The sequence below is a fragment of the Cervus elaphus genome, chromosome 18, assembly GCF_910594005.1.
Source record: "Cervus elaphus chromosome 18, mCerEla1.1, whole genome shotgun sequence".
In the NCBI taxonomy this organism is placed as follows: domain Eukaryota; kingdom Metazoa; phylum Chordata; class Mammalia; order Artiodactyla; family Cervidae; genus Cervus; species Cervus elaphus.
In genome coordinates, this window is record NC_057832.1 from 117,801,295 (window position 1) to 117,821,068 (window position 19,774).

General features: G+C 64.9%; 1 protein-coding gene across 1 annotated transcript in view; it reads left to right on the top strand.

The window, feature by feature from the left end:
* Window positions 1-19,774, top strand: part of LOC122674625 (SCO-spondin-like) — a 53,585-nt gene that overhangs the window by 28,768 nt on the left and 5,043 nt on the right. The window contains exons 55-93 of the mRNA XM_043873138.1: window positions 13-104; window positions 991-1,164; window positions 1,470-1,634; window positions 1,875-2,127; window positions 3,238-3,284; window positions 3,456-3,626; window positions 3,934-4,065; window positions 4,271-4,416; window positions 4,815-4,909; window positions 5,404-5,456; window positions 5,656-5,862; window positions 5,949-6,119; window positions 6,263-6,342; window positions 7,278-7,447; window positions 7,965-8,011; window positions 8,122-8,313; window positions 8,406-8,576; window positions 8,871-9,074; window positions 9,339-9,435; window positions 9,540-9,739; window positions 10,076-10,242; window positions 10,783-10,943; window positions 11,219-11,442; window positions 12,000-12,041; window positions 12,190-12,345; window positions 12,845-13,054; window positions 13,225-13,392; window positions 14,130-14,261; window positions 14,363-14,609; window positions 14,881-15,033; window positions 15,122-15,168; window positions 15,360-15,704; window positions 16,300-16,467; window positions 17,414-17,544; window positions 17,789-17,913; window positions 18,154-18,200; window positions 18,514-18,792; window positions 19,124-19,282; window positions 19,429-19,545. Of these exons, the coding sequence (XP_043729073.1) occupies window positions 13-104; window positions 991-1,164; window positions 1,470-1,634; window positions 1,875-2,127; window positions 3,238-3,284; window positions 3,456-3,626; window positions 3,934-4,065; window positions 4,271-4,416; window positions 4,815-4,909; window positions 5,404-5,456; window positions 5,656-5,862; window positions 5,949-6,119; window positions 6,263-6,342; window positions 7,278-7,447; window positions 7,965-8,011; window positions 8,122-8,313; window positions 8,406-8,576; window positions 8,871-9,074; window positions 9,339-9,435; window positions 9,540-9,739; window positions 10,076-10,242; window positions 10,783-10,943; window positions 11,219-11,442; window positions 12,000-12,041; window positions 12,190-12,345; window positions 12,845-13,054; window positions 13,225-13,392; window positions 14,130-14,261; window positions 14,363-14,609; window positions 14,881-15,033; window positions 15,122-15,168; window positions 15,360-15,704; window positions 16,300-16,467; window positions 17,414-17,544; window positions 17,789-17,913; window positions 18,154-18,200; window positions 18,514-18,792; window positions 19,124-19,282; window positions 19,429-19,545 (5,945 nt within the window). The remainder of the gene's footprint in view (window positions 1-12; window positions 105-990; window positions 1,165-1,469; window positions 1,635-1,874; window positions 2,128-3,237; window positions 3,285-3,455; window positions 3,627-3,933; window positions 4,066-4,270; window positions 4,417-4,814; window positions 4,910-5,403; window positions 5,457-5,655; window positions 5,863-5,948; window positions 6,120-6,262; window positions 6,343-7,277; window positions 7,448-7,964; window positions 8,012-8,121; window positions 8,314-8,405; window positions 8,577-8,870; window positions 9,075-9,338; window positions 9,436-9,539; window positions 9,740-10,075; window positions 10,243-10,782; window positions 10,944-11,218; window positions 11,443-11,999; window positions 12,042-12,189; window positions 12,346-12,844; window positions 13,055-13,224; window positions 13,393-14,129; window positions 14,262-14,362; window positions 14,610-14,880; window positions 15,034-15,121; window positions 15,169-15,359; window positions 15,705-16,299; window positions 16,468-17,413; window positions 17,545-17,788; window positions 17,914-18,153; window positions 18,201-18,513; window positions 18,793-19,123; window positions 19,283-19,428; window positions 19,546-19,774) is intronic.

Sequence of the window (19,774 nt, forward strand, 5' to 3'; positions counted from 1 at the left end):
CTCTCTCTTCAGGTCCCCCTCCAACCCTCCGGCTGCTTCAGGGGGCGCCCCGTGTGAGGGCCAGAGGCAGGAGCTGCAGGCTTGCTACTCGGCGTGCGGGGCAGGTGGGTCCCCGCCCGCCTCCGTCCTCCAGATTCCTGCCAGGAGAGCGGCTGGGTCTTGCCTGCTGGTCACTCTGCTGGGTGGTCAGCCCTGGGTGATCAGCAAAGTACCCCCATTCAGGAGGCGCCCCTGGGAGGAGATGAAGGCCTGGAGGGGGGGTCGCAGGAGTCTGACAGCAGGATGGGGGCATGAGGCTGGACCTGGGGGCAGGGACGGGAAGAGGGGGCTAGCTCAGGACCTCCTGGAGCCCAAGACTATTGTCCTCCTTCCATGGCTGGGGGCCCCCAGAGCCATCCCAGCGGAGGTCTCTGGGTCTTTTGTGCCCAGGCGACCGCGCAGGGTGTGAGCAGGGAAGTTGGGGTGCAGCTGGGGGCCCAGGGAATCTGGGTGCAGGTTCTGAGCAGGAGGGAAGGGAGGGGCCATTGGAGAATGGCAGTTGGCTGTCTGAGAGGTCTCTAGGGTTTCCTCACTGAAGGTGAATGAAGGACCATTGTTTAGAAGGCTCTTGAAGAAAACGTGAGGGTGGGCGTGGGCTTGTGGAGGTACCCGCCAGGCCCCCGGATAGAGGTGGGGGCCCAGTGAACCAGATTCAGTTCAGTTCAGTACAGTCGCTCAATCGTCTCCGACTCTGTGACCCCATGGACTGCAGCACACCAGTCCTCCCTGTCCATCACCAACTCCTGGAGTTGACTCAAACCAGATTCAACAGGAGGCTAAGCTCTGAGAGGGAGACCTGGGTCCATGTTGGGGGTCCTGGAGGGGCAGAGACCATGCCCACCCTCACAAGCCCTTCTATCGCCCCCGTAGTTTCTCAGACCTCACCCCGGTTGCCCCAAGCCACCCCCGCCTTGCAGGGCCCCATGTGGTCTCCCACCCTTTTCCTTGCAGACGTGCTGGGCTGGACACCCTGGGCTCCCTGGTCTGCCTGCTCCCAGAGCTGCCTCATCCCTGGAGGGGGCCCAGCCCTGCGCAGCCGTTCCCGGCTCTGCCCCGGCCCCGGGGACACATCCTGCCCAGGAGAGGCCACCCAGGAGGAGCCCTGCAGCCCCGCTGTGTGCCCAGGTATGGTGCCCTCTGGGGGGGCCCTCGGTGGGCACAGATGAAGAGAAGGACGCTCTGGGAAGGGTGGGGCAAACCTGGCTGTTGCCCAGAAGCTTCTCTCTGGCCCCCAGTCATAGCCCCCACCCCCAGAAGCCCAGCGGGGGATGCACAGGGTGGGCCTGGACTGAAGGTGTGTTGGGGGTAGCCCTGGAGGTGTGGGTGTGGTGGGGGGTGACCCTGCACAGCTCCGGGCCCCCCACGCCCACCCTGGCCGCCCCCAATCTCTGCCACGTCCCTGACCATTGTTGGCTGTCTCTTCCTCCCAGGGCTTGGTGTCTGGGGTCAGTGGGCCACCTGGTCCTCCTGCTCCGCCCCCTGTGATGGGGGCGTCCAAACCCGAGGGCGCAGCTGCTCTGCCTCAGCTCCTGGGGACCCTGGGTGCCAGGGACCCCACAGCCAGACCAGGGACTGCAACACGAAGCCCTGCACAGGTGAATGTCCCCTTCCTGTTCTCCCACCTGCCTTATCCAGCCAGACCCCGGGGAGCTGGGGGCTGACCTTCTCTCCACCCACCTTCGCTTGGCACGAACCTCTGCCTCCAGGACAGGCTATGCCTTGAGCTGACTTGGCCCGATTTCTTGTCCCCTCCAGCCCCAAGCCGCCCCCCATCACCCCCCCCCCCCACCCCCGGCCTGCCCCCTGCCGAGACCCGCTCTGTCTTCCCCTTGCAGCCCAGTGCCCAGGCGACATGGTGTTCCGCTCAGCAGAGCAGTGCCGTCGGGAGGGGAGCCCGTGTCCCGGGCTATGCCTGGCGCGGGGCCCTGGGGTGGAGTGCACCGGCGTCTGCACCGCTGGCTGCGCCTGCCCCGCGGGCCTCTTCCTGCACAACAGCAGCTGCCTGCCTCCAAGTCAGTGTCCCTGCCAGCTGCGCGGGCAGCTCTATGCCCCCGGAGCAGTGGCCCGGCTGGACTCCTGTGGCAACTGGTGGGCATCAGGGCTGGGGAGCATGGGAGGGGGAGGCTCCTGGCTTCAGAGGTGGGCAAGCCCGGACTCCCATTCCAGCGGCGGGGGGGTCTCAGCATGCCTCCATCATGAAATGAAGCCTGGAGGGGTGGGCGTCTGTAGGAACTGTCGGGCTCCTTTATTTATGGGGAGACCAAGGCTCAGTTGAGGGAAGCGATTTATGATGGAACTAGAGCCTAGAGTTGTTATGGGAGTTGGTGATGGACAGGGAGGCCTGGCGTGCTGCAGTCCATGGGGTCGCAAAGAATCGCACACGACTGAGTAACTGAACTGAACTGAGAGCCTAGAGTTACCGGGGCAGGTCTATTTTCACCTCCCAGTTACCTCTGTTTCTCTTTCCTGAGTATAATTGACTTCCTGGGACCCACTTGATTTCTGCTCGGAAACCTTGAAGCGCCCAGCTCACAAAGCTGATACCAGGAATCTGCCAGCAGAGGGGGCACTAACCCCATTCCTTTTTTTTGTTATTATTTTTCTTTATTCAGTTCATTTTTTTTCTTCCTTTTTACTTTCTATGCCCTGGTCCTCCTCCAATTCCATCCTTCATTCTTCCTCTCTCCCCCGCCCTTTTCTTGTTTTCCTTTTCTCTCAACATTTCTGACAAGTGAGTTTTAAAACATTCATTGGAGAAAAACAAAAAGGAGGAAAAACTCAAAAGAGAGATCCAGGAGACTCAAGCTAGTATCTGCTCCTTCTGAGTAGCTCCTAACTGGCCCAGAAGAATTGCTCAAAGCCATCTCTACAGTGTCTAATAAATATAAGTGGAATAAAATTACAAAAAGGCGACTTCTTTTTATCAAGGCAATAAAACCATGGGACAGAGAGCAGCACGGTGCCTGGGGGTGTCAGGGAGCTCGTGGAGGGTGGAACTGGTGGGGGGAGGCTGGGTGAGAATCCTTGGTCACTCACAAACTCCACGTGGGATGTAGGGCAACTTGCTTTACTTCGCAGACCCTCAGGTTCCTCTTCTGTGCGGTGGACACCGCATCCCGGCCTCTTCCCCCTGGGGGCAGGTACACAGGGCGGCAAGGGGAAGGCTGACTGTGGCCTCTCTGGGCCCTCTTTCTGCAGCACCTGTATCTCTGGTGAGATGGTGTGTACCTCGGAGCCCTGCCCAGGTATCCCCATGCTCGGGGCCCAGGAATCGGCAGTGGGGGGGGTCTCGGGGATGGTGGTCCCTTCAGTAATCAACCTGGTGGTGTCAGGGGTGCCCCCAGGAAGTTGGGGTCCAGGGAGGACTTGACCTGTCTCTCACACCCTGTGCCTTTCTCCTGCACCCGCCATGGCAGTGGCCTGTGGCTGGAGCCCCTGGACCCCGTGGAGTCTCTGCAGCCGCAGCTGTAATGTGGGCGTTCGGCGGCGCTTCCGGGCGGGCACGGCTCCTCCCGCTGCCTTCGGGGGCGCTGCGTGCCAGGGCCCCAACATGGAAGCTGAATTCTGCAGCCTGCGGCCGTGCGGAGGTGAGAGCTGCGACTGGGGTCCTCAAACCTGGGGACTCCCCACCCTGGACCCCGGGACAGGTGCAAGGGCCTGCCCGAGGAGATGGCACGAAGGTGTGGTTCCCGGGGAGCCCTAAGAGGGGTCCCCCTGGAGGCTCTGTTCCAGGTGGAATCCTGGGGCCTCCCGAGGAGGGGTGAGGTGTCCGGAGGTGGGTGTGAGGCTGCTGGGGCCTGGGATCTGGGGGGTGGAGTGACTGGGGGCCTGGGTGTGACAGGCAGGGCCAGGGTGTGACAGGCAGGGCCTGCAGTGACCTGAGTGTCACCCCAGGTCCTGGTGGGGAGTGGGGCCCCTGGTCTCCGTGCTCCGTGCCCTGTGGGGGCGGCTACCGGAATCGCACCCGAAGGAGTGGCGGGTCCAGCCCCGTGGACTTCTCCACCTGTGGACTGCAGCCCTGTGCAGGTGAGGGCACCCACCTTCTCCTCCCTACCCAACCCAGAGCTCCGTCAACCCCTCCCTGTCCCTCCAGGAACTCCTGTCCTGGAAATCCAGGGCAGCCCCACAACCTCCCTGGCTACACCCGGAGCTGATGCCTCCCCCCTGGGTGGGGGGACTCTGGGGGAGAATCGAACGTGCCCAGGCTGAGCTGTCAACCTGTGTCCCTCAGGGCCAGTGCCCGGCGTGTGTCCCCCGGGCAAGCAGTGGCTGGACTGTGCCCAGGGGCCTGCGTCCTGTGCAGAGCTCAGCGCCCCGAGAGGGGCTGACCAGCCCTGCTACCCTGGCTGCTACTGCCCTTCCGGGATGCTCCTGCTGGTGAGGGTCCCCTACCTGGCCTCAGAGCCAAGAGTGTGGGGCGGGAGACAGGGAGAGCCTGCAGGGTTGAGGACGGAGCGCTGAACTTGGGGCACTTGGTTCTGCTCTGCCAGCCCCATGACCAGCACGTGACCCTAGGCGAGCGGCCATCAGGTCTTTTCCCCCAGAAATCGAGGGTCCACGCCCCCTCCAAGGGTCCATGCCCCCTCCCCATGCCCCTTGCACCCAGTGGTGTGCGTTCCCCCAATGCTGGAAATTGGGAAGAAATGGGTGTTTGGAAGCAGCATCCTTGACATTTGAGGGTGGGCGCCTGCCAGGTGGGTTCTGAGCTGTGCTTTAGGGGAGCATGGGCAGATCACGCTGGAAACCAGAAGGCAGTGGAGGGTTTTTGATTCCAGAACAACATGTGCGTGCCCACCCGGGACTGCCCCTGCGCCCACGGGGGACGCCTCCACCCCCCAGGCAGTGCTGTGCTTCGTCCGTGTGAGAACTGGTGAGGCTGACGCCCCCTGCAATGGCCCCGTGACCCCAAGGACCCTCTGTCTCTCCTCTGCAGCAGGGGGCGAGGGGTGTTGGCCTGCATGTGCCCCTCACCTGCCCCCTCCTCACCAATCTCCCTCTTCCTACCCGTCTCCGTCTGCTGGGGCTGTTCCCAGCCCCTCTTGTTTTTCGGAGTTTCTGGCCTTCCCTGGCCTGTGGCTGCATCCCTCCCACATGCTCCACATGGCCGTCTCCTCCCTGGATCTTCATATCATCTCTGTCTGCACCTGTGTTCCGATTTCCCCTTTGCAGAAGGACAGCAGTCACACTGGGTTGGGGTCACCCTAATGGCCCCATTTTAACTTGATCACCTCGCAAAGACCCCCCCTCTCCAAACAAGGTCACAATTCTGCAGTCACGCTCACATGTTAGGGCCCCGATGTATGAATTTGAGGGGACACATTCAGCCTGTAAGAGCGCCCCCATTGTCTGCTGCTTCTCCACCAGCTCCTGTGTCTCTGGGCTCATCACTAACTGCACTTCCTGGCCCTGTGAGGAGGGTGAGAAGGGGGCCTCTCTTGACTCTCCCCCCACCCCCCTCAGCCAGAGTGCGTCTGTGCAGGGTGGGAGGGGTGTAGCACGGGGGAGGAAAGCCCTCGGGAGGGGGCAGCCTGTTCTGTGCACCCCACTCTTTCCCCCGCCCTTTGGGCCCCTTCAGCCTCCGCTGTCCTCTCCGCTTCTCCCTGCTGTGCATCCCAGGTCAGCCCACGTGGTCACCCTGGACCCCATGGAGCGAGTGCTCAGCCTCTTGTGGCCCAGCCCGGCGCCATAGACACCGCTTCTGCACCGGGCCCCCCGGTGGGGTGCCGTCCAGCGTGGCCCCGCTGCCCCTGCTGGCCTCGGCGCCCCCTCTTTGCCCAGGCCCCGAGGCAGAGGAAGAGCCCTGCCTCCTGCCAGAGTGTGACCGTGAGTCCCATGGAGCCCAGACGTGCCCGCTGCCTTGCCCCAGTCAAGCCCAGCCCCTCGCCAGTGCTTCCTCTTCTGTTCCCCAGGAGCTGGAGGCTGGGGCCCTTGGGGACCCTGGTCCAGCTGTAGCCGGAGCTGTGGCGGGGGTCTCCGGAGCCGGACCCGAGCCTGTGACCAGCCCTTACCCCAGGGCCTGGGGGATTACTGTGAGGGGCCTCGGGCCCAGGGGGCAGCCTGCCAGGCTCTGCCGTGCCCAGGTACCTGCCAGGGACGGTGGTGGGGGTCAAGGAGGAGAGGTGGGAAAGCTGCAGGGGTTATTCTGGAGAGGCGAGCCGGGAGGTGGGGGAGTGGGGGAGTGACCCACACAGCTGTCTACCCACCCGGGGCCCTCCCCCCGCAGTGACCAACTGCACCGCCATCGAAGGGGCGGAGTACAGCGCCTGTGGCCCTCCCTGCCCTCGCTCCTGCGATGACCTCGTGGTGAGTCTGGGCTCCTGACGGTCACGTTGCCGGACGGCAGGGTGTGGCCCCTCTGACCTGGGGCGGTCCGCGGTTGGAGGGAAGTAAGGGGTCAGCGCCCAGCCGGCCTGGCTCCTGGTTCTAGAGAGCAGCCCTTGTCGTCCTTACACAGCATATACGTTTCTCGGTTGACACGTTTTATGGTAGAAACAGCAGGAACACACAGGAAAAGGGCAGTCGTCTTGATGGATCATCCATCCTAAGCCCCGCGCCCAGGTGCGTTGGTGCGCAGACCTTGACCCTGTGCGCGCGTGAGTGCGCACGCGCATGCCGGGGCGCGGGGCCAGTCCAGGACCATGGAGAGGGACCCAGGCCGGCTGCCGCCGGGGGTGGGCGCGGTCCAGTGGCGCCTGCGCAGTGGCGAGGAAGCGGCCTCGAGTCAAGATGCAAACAGCTAGGGCGAAGGGACGGCGCTTTGAGAAGTCCCGCTTGGGTCTGTCCAAGGAGGACGGGAGGCTCCACACGGAGGCGGGAGGACCAGGACACTGTGCCTGGTCCCGGCCTCTCCCAGGGAGCCCCGCCGCCTTCCCAAACGCCCGCCGCTCTCGCCAGCTTTCGGGTCCCCGGCTGCCTCCGTTCTAGGAGATCTGCCTTGGTCCCCACTCAACCCTCCACGGGGCCCAACGTCTGGAGGATACTCCATTCAGGGAAGCTCCTCGCAGGCTGTCCCTTCCCCATGCTTCTCCCCTGGAGGAGAAACTCCAATGGAAACTCGGCATAAACTGTGTTTAGGAAAGACAGCTATGAACTGGAGCATCGCACTTCCTCCCCTCTGCCTCCCCGCAGCCTCCCTCTTCACTTCATCGTGGCTCCCAGGCGCCCCCCTCCATCCCGCAGCAGTCCTCTTGGGCCCCCCGCTTTCCACTGACCCGGGCCCTCCCTTCCTTGTCCCCCAGCACTGCGTTTGGCGCTGCCAGCCCGGCTGTTACTGCCCCCCAGGCCAGGTGCTGAGTGCTGACGGCACCGTCTGCGTGCAGCCCGCTCACTGCAGCTGCCTGGACCTGCTAACTGGGGAGCGGCACCGTCCAGGCGCCCAGCTGGCCAAGCCTGATGGCTGCAACTACTGGTGAGGGCCGGGGGTGGTGCGTGCGGGTACGATGCCATGGGTGAGGGCATGGCTAGTCCACTCCGTGTCTCACACACCCAAGCTCTCCCAGTCTCAGCTGATGCACACTAGGCTCCCATAAGCCCTGAGAAGATGCAGCAGGTACCCTAACCCCTGGTCTGACAGGTGGGGAAACTGAGGCAGCCAGCTCTGGGGGTCTGGCAGACTTCAAAGAGCTGGACTTGTGCTTTGAGGGGCAGGGGGTGATGGTGTGGTGTTTCCTCCTGCTGTCTGGCCTCCTTCAGCCGCAGATGACCTGTGGTCGCTTCCCCGTAGGACCGAGTCTGTAGGATGCCTGAAAGTGCCTGGAGTGGGTCAGGGAGCAGGGGCTGGAGGTGCTGGAGAGTCAGGAGGGGGTCTGAGACCTCAGAGGGCAGCGGAGGTGGGGGAGAGTGGAAGGGGAGGCGGATGGGGAGGGGCATAGTGGAGGGCACGCGCCAGTGAGCTGCCCTCTCTCTGCGCCTCGTGCCCCGCCCAGCACTTGCTCCGAGGGCCGGCTCACCTGCACAGACCTGCCTTGCCCAGGTATGTACCCCGCTCAGAGCGAGGTGAGAAGAAGCAGTCCGGGGGTGCAGGGAGGGCTGGGACCGGGGGAGGGATGACTGCACCCCAGGGCTCACCATTCACCCCTACAGTGCCTGGCGCCTGGTGCCCGTGGTCGGAGTGGACGGCATGCTCCCAGCCCTGCCGGGGCCAGACGAGGACCCGCTCCAGGGCCTGCAGCTGCCCGGCGCCGCAGCATGGCGGGGCCCCGTGCCTCGGGGAGGCAGGGGAGGCGGGGGCCCAGCATCAGAGGGAGACCTGCGCCATCCCCCCTGAGTGCCCAGGTGAGACGCCCCACTGGGCGGCTCCAGTCCCAGCGGGCTGGGACCTCTCAGGCCTCCCAAGGCAAACAGATGCTTTTGTATTCCTGCCGCAGTGGATGGAGCCTGGAGCCCGTGGGGACCGTGGTCTCCCTGTGACGTGTGCCTGGGGCAGTCCCATCGCAGCCGAGCATGTAGCTGGCCCCCCACCTCCGAGGGAGGCCGGCCCTGCCCTGGGGGCCACAGGCAGAGTCGCCCCTGCCAGGGCAATTCCACTCAGTGCACGGGTGAGGACTTCTGTGGATGGAGATGGCAGCTGGTGGTGGTGGCTTGTAAGGCTAGGGAGATACTGCCTCTGACCTTTGATCTCCTGCATCTCTCCCCCCCCCCCCACCGCATACACACATGCATAGCACTTTCTTTGAGGGAGAGCCCTTAGGGCACTCACCTCGTGGAACTGGGCAAGTGAAGGTCCTAGCAGGTGGTGGGCATGGTGGGAGGGCTGGTCACCCAACTCTTGGGACATCTCCCCAGGATGGACCCCCCCCAAACCCACTCTCTCTGCTTCCCTCCTGCTGCAGACTGTGCAGGTGGCCAGGGTCTTCTCCCCTGTGGGCAGCCCTGCCCCCGGTCCTGCGAGGACCTGTCCCCTGGGGTCGTGTGCCAGCCAGACTCGACGGGCTGCCAGCAGCCCAGCTGTGGGTGCCCCCCGGGCCAGCTGTCCCAGGACGGCCTTTGTGTGCCCCCCGCCCAGTGCCGCTGCCAGTACCAGCCCGGAGCCATGGGTCAGTGCCTCCCCCAACCCGCCCCGGAGCATAGCAGCGCCTTCCCGCCTGGCCCCTGCCACCCCGCCCACGGGGGCCAGCCCGGGACTGCGGGACGGAAATGGGCAACTCCCGCATCCCGGGGCTGGTGCCCGTTGGGGCTTCTGTGTCCTCCGCCTACCAGGACCCCTGTCCCCGTGGGTGGAGACAGCAGGGTAGAGCCCTGAGCAGGGGTTGTTGATGGCTGAGCCGTCTGAAGCGCCCGCCCCCCTCCTGTGCCCTCAGGGATCCCTGAGAACCAGAGCCGCACCGTGGGGTCTGGGCTCAGCTCCTGGGAGAGCCTGGAGCCTGGCGAGGTGGTGACGGGGCCGTGTGACAACTGGTGAGCCAAGAGCGCCAGGGAGGCATGGGCTGTCAGCTGGGCAGGAGGGCCCCGGGGGAAGCAGGCAGGGCCCTGTGTTCTAACGCCCCCGCCCTTGCCCCCAGCACCTGCGTGGCGGGCATCCTGCAGTGCCGGGAGGTGCCCGCCTGCCCCGGGCCGGGGCTGTGGGGCTCCTGGGGCCCCTGGGAGGACTGCAGCGTCTCCTGTGGCGGAGGGGAGCAGCTGCGCTCCCGCCACTGCCCGCGGCCCCCCTGCCCGGGGCCTGCCCGCCAGAGCCGCACCTGCCGCACTCAGGTCTGCAGAGGTGAGCCCTGGCCCAGGCTCTGTCCGACTTCGCTCCCGATCCCCATCCTGGCCTTTGACCCTGACTCGCAGGTTGCCTTTTGACCTCTCCTGCCCCATCGCCATATGCTGCCCCTCACCCAGGCCAGTGGTGGGCAAATGGAGGAGGAAGCAGGTGGATTTGGGGGGCAGGGGAGACGGTAGGAGCGGGCGTGACCCAGGGCCCGGCCCAGGGAGGGTGTGGTCCTCACGACTCCAGGGGGACCCTGGAGGGGATGGGCACTGGGGTGGGCGGGGGTGGGCACAGCAGGTTGCGAGGGTGGTGTGGCATGGGCACTCACTTGGGGGTCCCCTTCAGAGGCAGGCTGCCCGGCCGGGCGTCTGTATCGCGAATGCCAGCCCAGCGAGGGGTGCCCCTTCTCCTGCGCCCACATCACCGGGCTGGTGGGCTGCTTCTCTGCTGGCTGCGAGGAGGGCTGTCACTGCCCCGAGGGCACCTTCTTGCACCGCTCGGCCTGTGTCCAGGTTAGGACCCCCCTGCCAGCAGCCCAGGGCCCTCCCCTCACCCGTCAGCTCTCACCTCTGCAGACCCCGTGGCCTCTGGATGGCCTCTAAGTGTCCTGACTTAGAGTTGGTGGCCCTGAGCCCCCGGGCAGGGGAAGGGACAGTTCCTAGCAGAGCTAGACTCAAATGCAGTTGTCCCCATTCCTGCCTCAGGCCCTTTCTGCCTCCCTCACTCCCCTCTCGCGTGTCCCATCCTGTAATGACCTCTGTTGACCCTGCCGTGTCCTGGCTAAGTGCTCTGATCAGGAAGGTGCCTGGCCAGCTCCGGTCAAGCCATAGCCTTACATGGTTCATGGTCAGCCCCGTGACGCAGGTACACAGTCCCACTTGCTATTGGAAGTGCAGTCTCAGGGCCCAGAGCTGTCCGGAGCATCCTTCCCACCCGTCTCCTTCTCCCCACCCCACTTCTGAGGATGTCCATGGGGCCGGGGGTGGGGGCAGAGGACTAGCCCCTGGCAGGTGGCTCCAGCCCGTGTCTCTGCACTTTCTCCCCCACCCCAGGAGTGCCCCTGTGTGCTCACTGCCTGGCGGCTGCAGCAGCTGAAAGCTGCTGGTGCTGACCCGGGGGCTCACCTGTCTCTTCTGGGAGAGGATGGTCAGCCTCTTGGGCCTGGCGATGAGTTGGGCTCGGGTCAGAGCCTCCGTACAGGCTGCCACAACTGGTGAGGGTGTGGGAGATTTGGGGTGGGGGGAATTTGAGGGGGATGATGAGAGTGTAGGAGATTTGGGGTGCGGGGAATTTGAGGGTTAGAGGGTGAGAGGATGTGTCGGGGGGGGCCTGGGTGGCCCTGCACCCCTTCCCCCACCTGCCGCAGCCACTTGACCCTGGGCTCACCCTGGCTCTGTCTCCTCGCCCTTGGGGGCTGACGTGTCTGCCCGCACCCCTTTCTCCTGGGGTCAGAGCTGCCGGCCCCTCATCCTCACACACTCTCTCCAGCTCCTGTGCACACGGGAAGCTGTCCTGCTCCGTGGGGGACTGCTCCAAGGCTGCTGGTGGCTTCGGCCCCTGGGGTCCGTGGGGCTCCTGCTCCCGCTCCTGTGGCGGGCTGGGCACCCGCACCCGCAGCCGCCAGTGTGTGCACCCCACGCCCGCTCCCAGTGGCCAGGGCTGCCGCGGGCCGCGCTGGGACCTCGAGTACTGCCTCAGCCCGGAGTGCCCAGGTGAGGGGAGGGGGGCGGGGTGGGAGGCGTCTGGCTGGCCCTTTGTTCCTTCCTGTCTGTCCATCCCTGTTCCCACTCTGGGTCTGGCTCAGTGTTTCTCTTCTGTTCAGACACATTCAACCAAATTTCTGGAACTCTTGCCAAATGTGTGTTGGGGGTTGGCTGGGGGTATGAGGACCCTGACCTTGGAGTCCAGGGGCTCAGATTTCAGCATGGTGGGGGGGCCCTGTAGGAGAGTGCATGTGCTTGTGAAAATGGGGGAGGTTGAGAATTCTCCTAGGGGGACAGTCTAGGAGGGCTTCCTGGAGGAGGCGGCATCTGGGGGGGGTCTGAGGGATGGAGAGGACTCTGACGAGCGTTGGAGGAAGGGATGCCAGGAATCAGGCATGGCCTGAGCGAGGGCTTGCCACCGTGAGCAAGTGCTGTGCTTGGGTCCTGGGGTGTCTGGGCTGAACCAGATAGTGACAGGTTTGGGGAACTTGACCACCAGCCCTGGGGCTTGGGCCTTGTGTACTTCTGTCTGGGAAACATTTCTGAGCAGGTTTCCTTTGGCACAGGGGCTGCAGGGTCCACAGTGGAGCCAACGACAGGCCTTCCAGGTATCAGACTCTCCAGACTCCCACCCTGATTCCCTGCACCCCTCCCTCTGGGAAGAGCAAGTCCCAGGCCTCCTCCCTCCCCAGCCCTGCTTCTGGGAGCCCAGGAGCCCAGGGCTGACTCCTCGGGGGTCTCCTCTCCCCACCCAAGGTGGCTGGGGCCTATGGTCCCCATGGTCCCCCTGCTCCGGCACCTGCACAGACCCGGCTCACCCTGCTTGGCGCAGCCGCAGCCGCCTCTGCCTGGCGAACTGCACTGGGGGTGACACTTCCCAGGAGCGCCCCTGCAACCTGCCCTCCTGCACAGGTGCACCTTCTGGTCCTGACCTCTGACCCTGCCCCGAGTCTGGATCCTGAGCCTCCCCTCTAACGCATCATTCCAACCCCAGCCAGCGTCCAGCCCCAAGCCCCACATCTAATACTCCTTGTGCTAATAGGGAGTTCTCAACCTAACTCTGGGCCTTCTCTGTGAACCCCAACAGCTGTTGGGGAGTGCTGCCACCTTCCAGCCATCCTCACTCATGTGGGTACCAAACACTCCCCCCCGCAAAAAGGTCCCATCCAAATCCCTCAGCCACCCTGGGAGTCTGGGACTACTGTCTCCCCCCTCTCCACCACTGTTACCCTGAGAGAGGGGAAACTGAGGCCCGGTTGCCAAAGCCACACAACAGTCAGGATCAGATCTGAAAGGGGGGCAGGATGGGTCATAGCCAGCCCCGGCCGAGGAGGTCGGCACTTGAGCTGGGGCAGGGAAGCGGGGATCAGGGGACTGGCTGCAGCTCAGTGTCGTCCTGTCCCGCCCGCAGAGCTGCCCCTGTGCCCGGGCCCCGGCTGCATGGCTGGGAACTGTTCCTGGACCGCCTGGGCCCCGTGGGAACCGTGTTCCCGCAGCTGTGGGGCGGGCCAGCAGCGCCGCCTGCGGGCCTACCACCCCCCAGGGCCTGGCGGACACTGGTGCCCCGATGTGCTTACAGCCTACCAGGAACGCCGCTTCTGCAACCTGCGAGCTTGCCCAGGTGCGGTGGGCGGTGAGCGCCCGGCGGGACTGCCCTTCCTTAGCATCAGTGCCCCGCCCCACCCCGGGCCCTTCCATCTCCAGCGTGGGACCTCGCCCCGGGCTCGGGGGACACGTGGGTGTCCCTGCCTGAGCCAGACCCCTCGTGCGGCCCTTCTCTTCCCCATTCAGTGCCTGGAGGCTGGTCACGCTGGAGCCCCTGGTCCTGGTGCGACCGGAGCTGCGGAGGGGGCCGGTCCCTGCGGAGCCGCAGCTGCTCGAGCCCCCCACCCAAGAACGGGGGTGCCCCCTGTGTTGGGGAGAGGCACCACGCACGGCTCTGCAATCCTGCGCCCTGTGGTACGGAGCGGTGCCAGCCCTCCTGCCCTTGCACCCTGCGAAGCTCTCCCCACCCCTCTCCTCTAATTTCACCCCCACATCACTGTGCAGTGTGGACTGGGGGTGGGCAGGCTGCTGCCTCGTCGGCCAGTGAAGAAAACCAAGCCCCACGAGGGCAGATGGTGGTGGGGTCTGGGCTTTGGGCAAGGACTCCCAGTGGCCAGGGCTGAGCGGCCCGATTCACTCACTGCCCACCCCCACCCGGGACTAGAACTCATTCTCTCAGCTGTGACCCCCCGCTTCAGTTCCTGGAACCACCCGGTCAAGAGTTTCAGGGGGTTTGAGGGTAACAGTCTTGAGATACCTGGTGCGTGGGAGGTGCACTGAGCCAGCCAGGTTGTCACCCCCCCACACTGATGACCCCCCATCCCTTCCATCCTTCTCTGGATGAACACAGAGGAGACACATAGGTGAGAATGCTGGCTTTTAGACGCACCCATTCAGTCCAGCTCGGCAAACACTTATCAGGAGCAGGCTAGGCGCTGGGCACTCACTGTGAGAGGAACTGTCTGTCACTCAGAGTGTCCCCAGGACCCCCAGGGTCTCCCCAGGACCCCAGGTTTCCCTGGTCACCAGCCTGGGGGAGGGACGGGTCATACGGCTTTGCGGAGGTCAGGGTGGCCCCCATGGGGCAGGGGGAGGGTTCCCGAGTCCCAGGGTTCAGGGCTCTCTTGACTCCAGTCTTCCCATCTGCCCAGAGGAGGGCTGCCCTGCAGGCATGGAGGTGGTCAGCTGTGCCAACCGCTGCCCCCGCCGCTGCTCAGACCTCCAGGAGGGGGTTGTGTGTGAGGAGGACCAGGCCTGCCAGCAGGGCTGCCGCTGTCCCGAGGGTAGGCGCTCCCTTTGGACATGGCAGGGCGGCTCAGCAGGAAGGCAGAGGGGGGCCCTGGGGCGCAGGCATCCTCAGCTCTGGAGGGCCGCCTCCCCACAGGGTCCCTGGAGCAGGATGGCGGCTGCGTGCCCCTCGGACACTGCGAGTGCACGGATGCCCAGGGCCACAGCTGGGCCCCAGGAAGCCAGCACCAGGAGGCCTGTAATAACTGCACATGCCGGGCGGGGCAGCTCTCCTGCACGACCCAGCCCTGCCCGCCTCCTGCCCACTGCGCCTGGAGCAGCTGGTCAGCCTGGAGTCCCTGCAGCCGCTCGTGTGGGCCTGCAGGGCAGCAGAGCCGCTTCCGGTACGGGGCAATGCCAGGCCTGTGTCACCTCGGCCCACCGGGGCCTCCCGTGGCCTGGATGTGGTCTCGCGGACTGCTAGGGTTCCTGGATCCTGTCCCTGCCAGTGACTTTGTGCCCACCCCGTGACCTGGCCTTGGCTTTGGTCCCTAGCCATCCTTGCCTTTCCTTAGCCACCTCCACACCCGCACTGGGCTTCCCCAGGGGCAGCAGGAGGCGTGACAAAGGGCCTGGGACCATCTCTCACCTTCTCCACCCCGGGGCCCCACCCAGGTCTTCCACGTCAGACTCGTGGGCCCCGGAGTGTCGGGAGGAGCAGTCCCAGAGCCAGCCCTGCCCTCAGCCCCCGTGCCCACCCCTGTGCCTGCAGGGCACCCGCCCCCGCTCCCTGGGGGACAGCTGGCAGCAGGATGGATGCCAGCAGTGGTAAGCCCTGGGGCAGGGGTGGGGGCGGGCAGGGGAGGGTGCCATCCTGCTGGGCAGCAGCGTCCCTGAGTCTGGGCTCCTCCCTCAGCTCCTGCACCCCGGAGGGCATCATATGCGAAGACGCCGAGTGTGCAGGTCTGGGGGGTTCATTCCCAAACTCCCGCCACCCTACTAGCCTCCCACCTCGCCCTCTGTCTACCAGTTCTGTCTGCGTTTCCCTCCCGCCACGTATTTCCAACTGTCGGCCCCTGTGTGCTGAAGGTCCCGTCCAACCCTCTGCCCCTTTGCTCCTCTGATTTCTCTAACCTCCCTGCTGCCTCCCGCAGGACCCGGGGCCTGGACACCGTGGTCCCCCTGGTCTGACTGCCCTGTCTCCTGCGGAGGCGGAAACCAGGTCCGCACCCGAGTCTGTGTGGCCTCAGCACCTCCCCTCGGGGGCTCCCCCTGCCCAGGCCCCGATGCCCAGAGCCAGCGCTGTGGGCAGCAGCCTTGCCCGACACTACTGGACGCCTGCTCCTGGGGCCCCTGGGGGCCCTGCTCCCGCAGCTGCGGCCCAGGCCTGGCCTCCCGCTCTGCGTCCTGCCCCTGCCCGCTGGCCGAGGCTGACCCCACCTGCAACGGCACCTCCCCACGCCTGGACACCCAGGCCTGCTACGCAGGGCCCTGCCTGGGTGAGTGTGCATCAGAAGCGAAGCCCCCTTCTCTGTCTCCTACCTGTGCAAGATCCAGAGAATGTTTATTATCATAACCAACTTCCAGATTACCTCCCCAAAACATACGTCTGTCTGTCTCCTCCCAAGGGATTCCCAGGTGGCTCAGCGTTAAAGAATCTGCCTGCCAGTGCAGGAGCCACAGGGAATCTAGGTTCAATCCCTGGGTTGGGAAGATCCCCTGGAGGAGGGCATGGCAACCCATTCCAGTGTCCTTGCTTGGAGAATCCCATGGACAGAGGAGCCTGGCGGGCTACCGTCCGTGGGGTCACAAAGAATCGGACACGACTGAGGGACCGAGCATGCACGCACCTCCTCTCCAGACTTTTTTCAGTGTTCTCCCTCTTCCCACCATCATCCCTGTGGGACGTGACCCTCACTGCTGGGTGGCAGGGAAGCCCACCAGCGGGGACCTTTCAGAAGTCTTGGTTTCCTTTTGCCCTTTGCCTGTTCAGGGTGTTGGCCGGGGCTGGCATGAGAGGGGAGGGCTGGTGGGAGAGAGGCTGGGGAGCCCGGAGAGGCCGCTGGCTGAGCCCTGGCCCCACTCGGTCCCTAGAGGAGTGTCTGTGGAGCAGCTGGAGCGGCTGGACACGCTGTTCATGCCAGGTGCTGGTCCAGCAGCGCTACCGACACCAGAGACCTGCGCCCAGCGGGGCCGGGGTGGGCGCCCCCTGCACTCAACTGGACGGCCACTTCCGGCCTTGCCTCATCGGCAACTGCTCTGGTGAGGCCCTGGGAGCAAGGAGCCGGGGAGCCGAGCCCTGGCAGGGGCCCCCGGGGTCCCCGATGGGCACTGCCAGCTCCGCTTAGAGTGATCCTAGGGTGCCCAGGTCCTCAGAGGGCTTGCCCGCGCCTGCACGGATCCTGCCCTTGGCTGGGACCCTGCTCCAGCTGCTCCCTGTCCCACCCTTGGGTGCTTGCGCCCACTCCGCCCCCCAAGCCTTCACCGTGGTTTTCCCACTTTGCAGCCACAGGCCCAGCTGTGGCTGTGTGTGTGTGTGTGTGTGTGTCTTTAGTTGCAGCGAGCAGGGGCTACTCTCTAGTTGTGGTGCTGGGTTTTCTCATTGCTTCTCTGGTTGCAGAGAACAGGCTCTAGGGTGTGTGGGCTTCAGTAGTTGCAGCACATGAGCTCTTGGTCTCTAGAGCACAGGCTCAGTAGTTGTAGTGTACGGGCTTAGTTGCTCCTTGGCATGTGGGAGCTTCCCAGACCAGGGATCGAACCCGTTTCTCCTGCATTGGTGGGTGGATTCTCTACCCCTGAGCTACCAGGGAAGCCCCCCAGCTGCGGCTTTGTGTCCACTGGTAGCTGCCCCAGGCATGGTGGGTCTTTACTCACATCCTACTCCAGCTGCCTTCCGTCTCCACCCCTCTGCATCACACCTGCCAATCCCTGGAGCTACCTGCCAGGGCCTGAACCCCCTGCTGCTCACTGGCTCTCCTGGGTCCAAACAGTCCTCACCCATCCCTGGAGGTGCCTACAGGGACTGAGTGGGCATGGATGGGGCAACACTGGTCTTTTCTTACCTACAGCAGGGGGGCAGTATCTTGCACTCTTACTGGGTTACCCCAAGGGGAGGTGATGGGACCATGCACTGTGCCCTCTGGGTTTGGGGGGGCAGAGGGTGTCTCTGGGCTGCACCCCCCACCAGCCTGCCTGCCTCTCCCTGCAGAGGACAGCTGCATGCCTCCCTTCGAGTTCCAGGCCTGCGGCTCCCCCTGCACTGGACTCTGTGCCACATACCTGAGCCCTCAGCTCTGCCAGGACCTGCCGCCCTGCCAGCCTGGCTGCTACTGCCCTGAGGTGAAGGGTGGAGCCAGGGGAGATGCCGCAGGAGAAGGGGTCCCTTGTCCACTCTCCCGCACCTCCTCCCCTCCTCTCCAAACCTCTCGTCTGGACAGCGCTTCACATTCTGCCAGGCGCTCTTCACCCACACCATTGACTCAACAGCATGCATGGCACCTGCTGGGAGCTGGGCATGGGCGGGCATTAGGGTGACGACAAGATGACTGCCACACAGCCCTGTCCCCTGTCCCCTTCTGCACAGGGGCTGCTGGAGCAGGCTGGAGGCTGCGTACCTCCAGAACAGTGTAACTGCCAGCACGTCTCAGGAGAAGGAGCTGGGGTGACCCTGGCCCCCGGGGACCGCCTGCAGCTGGGCTGCAAAGAGTGGTGAGTGTTGCGGGTGAGGGAGGTGGCACCAGAGGCCTGGGACCAGGGAGGAGGAGGGGTTCCGCAGGGCGGCCTGACCCCTACAGAGAAGGCCAAGCAAAGCCCAAGGTCCCAGCCTCCCCCTGCTCCAAATGAGGCCAGAGCCCAGGTTACCCCCACATGAGCCCCCCCACCCACCAACCCACCATTCTGGGCTGGGTCCTGCCTCCCGGAGCCCACCCTGACCACCCCCTCCCACAGTGAATGCCAGCGCGGGGAGCTACAGTGCACCAGCCAAGGCTGTCAAGGTAACTGGACAGAGGAGACCAGCTGTCCCTCTTTTTCTAGGACTCGGGTAGGGGGCTGGATTTCTGCCCAGGACTTGGGTGGGGGTGGGTTTTTGCCCAGGACTGGGTGGGGGTTGGGTTTCCAGGACTTGAAACTTTCAATTCTAGGACTGGGACAGTCCCAGACAAATCAGGATGGCTGGTCCCCTTACTCCGGTTCTTCTGTTTCCAGAACATTCTGGTCACAGCACGAGCCCCTTGTTCCCAATCCACTGTGGTCTCTGGGTCTGGGGGAGGGTCCCTGGGAAGGACGCTCACAAGCCGCCCTTCCTAGGTCTTCTGCCTCTGAGCGGCTGGTCTGAGTGGTCACCCTGTGGGCCCTGCCTGCCCCTCGGCCTGCTGGCCCCTGCCTCCAGGACTGCCCTAGAGGAACGCAGTCTCCAGCACCCAGCTGGCCTGTCCCCCACCTCGGCCCCCACGCTGGCTTCGGAGCAGCACCGCCACCGCCTCTGTTTGGACCCTGAGACGGGGAGGCCGTGGGCCGGGGACCCAGACCTCTGCACTGTGCCACTCAGCCAGCAGCGCCTCTGCCCAGACACTGAAGCCTGCCAAGGTGATGGGGAGGGGGCGGGGCCTGGAAAGGGGCGGGGCCTGGAAAGGGGCGGGGCCGGCCGAGTAGGCTGAGAAGAGGCGGGGTCTGGGAAGGGGCGGGGTCTGGGGAGGGGCGGGGCCTGGCCGAGTAGGGTTGGGCTCCGCTATTCCTGTCTGTTCGAGGCGGCCCTTAGCTGGCTGGCTCACCCTCCTGCTAGTTTCCAGGGTCTGCTGGATTTGAGGTTGGGAGCGGGCAGCAGCAGCTGGAAGAGGAGATAGGGGGCTCAGGGCTGCAGAGGGAGGCAGGCGGAGAAGGGTGGGCCTGGGCACTGACTCCCATTTTCTCTCCCCAGACTTATGTCAGTGGGGTCCCTGGGGGGCCTGGAGCCCCTGCCAGGTGCCCTGCAGCGGGGGATTCCGGCTGCGCTGGAGAGAGGCCGGGAGCCCCCCTGGAGGAGGCTGCCGGGGGCCATGGGCTCAGACTGAGAGCTGTAACATGGGGCCTTGCCCAGGTAATGGCTCCAGCATTGAAGGAGGGGCCAAGGATGTGGCCCCTGGGGTGTGTGGGGGGTTCTGCTGCCTCAGTCCCTGGAGGTGCCCGTGGAAGGCTGGGGACTCGAGAACACCCCAGGTCGGACTCTCATCTTCTGGTCCGCAGGAGAGAGCTGTGAGGCCCGGGACACCGTGCCCACCCCTGACTGTGCCAACCAGTGCCCGAGGAGCTGTGCCGACCTCTGGGACCGCGTGGAGTGTCTGCAGGGACCCTGCCGCCCAGGTGGCCAGGCCATGCCCACCGCCTGGCCCGGGAACTCTGGGGAAGCCCACTGCCTCCTGCTGCCCGAGAGCTTGTGACCTGAGGCAGGCAGACGGCAGGGTCATGAGTTACAGGGCAGCAGAGTGGACCCCTGGGTCACTTTTGGCGACCAGCTGGGGGTCCTGCCTGAGTGAGCCTTGGTCAAGATGGGCTGTGTCCTGGGGGTGTTCTGGGGCAGCTCAGAGGTCCC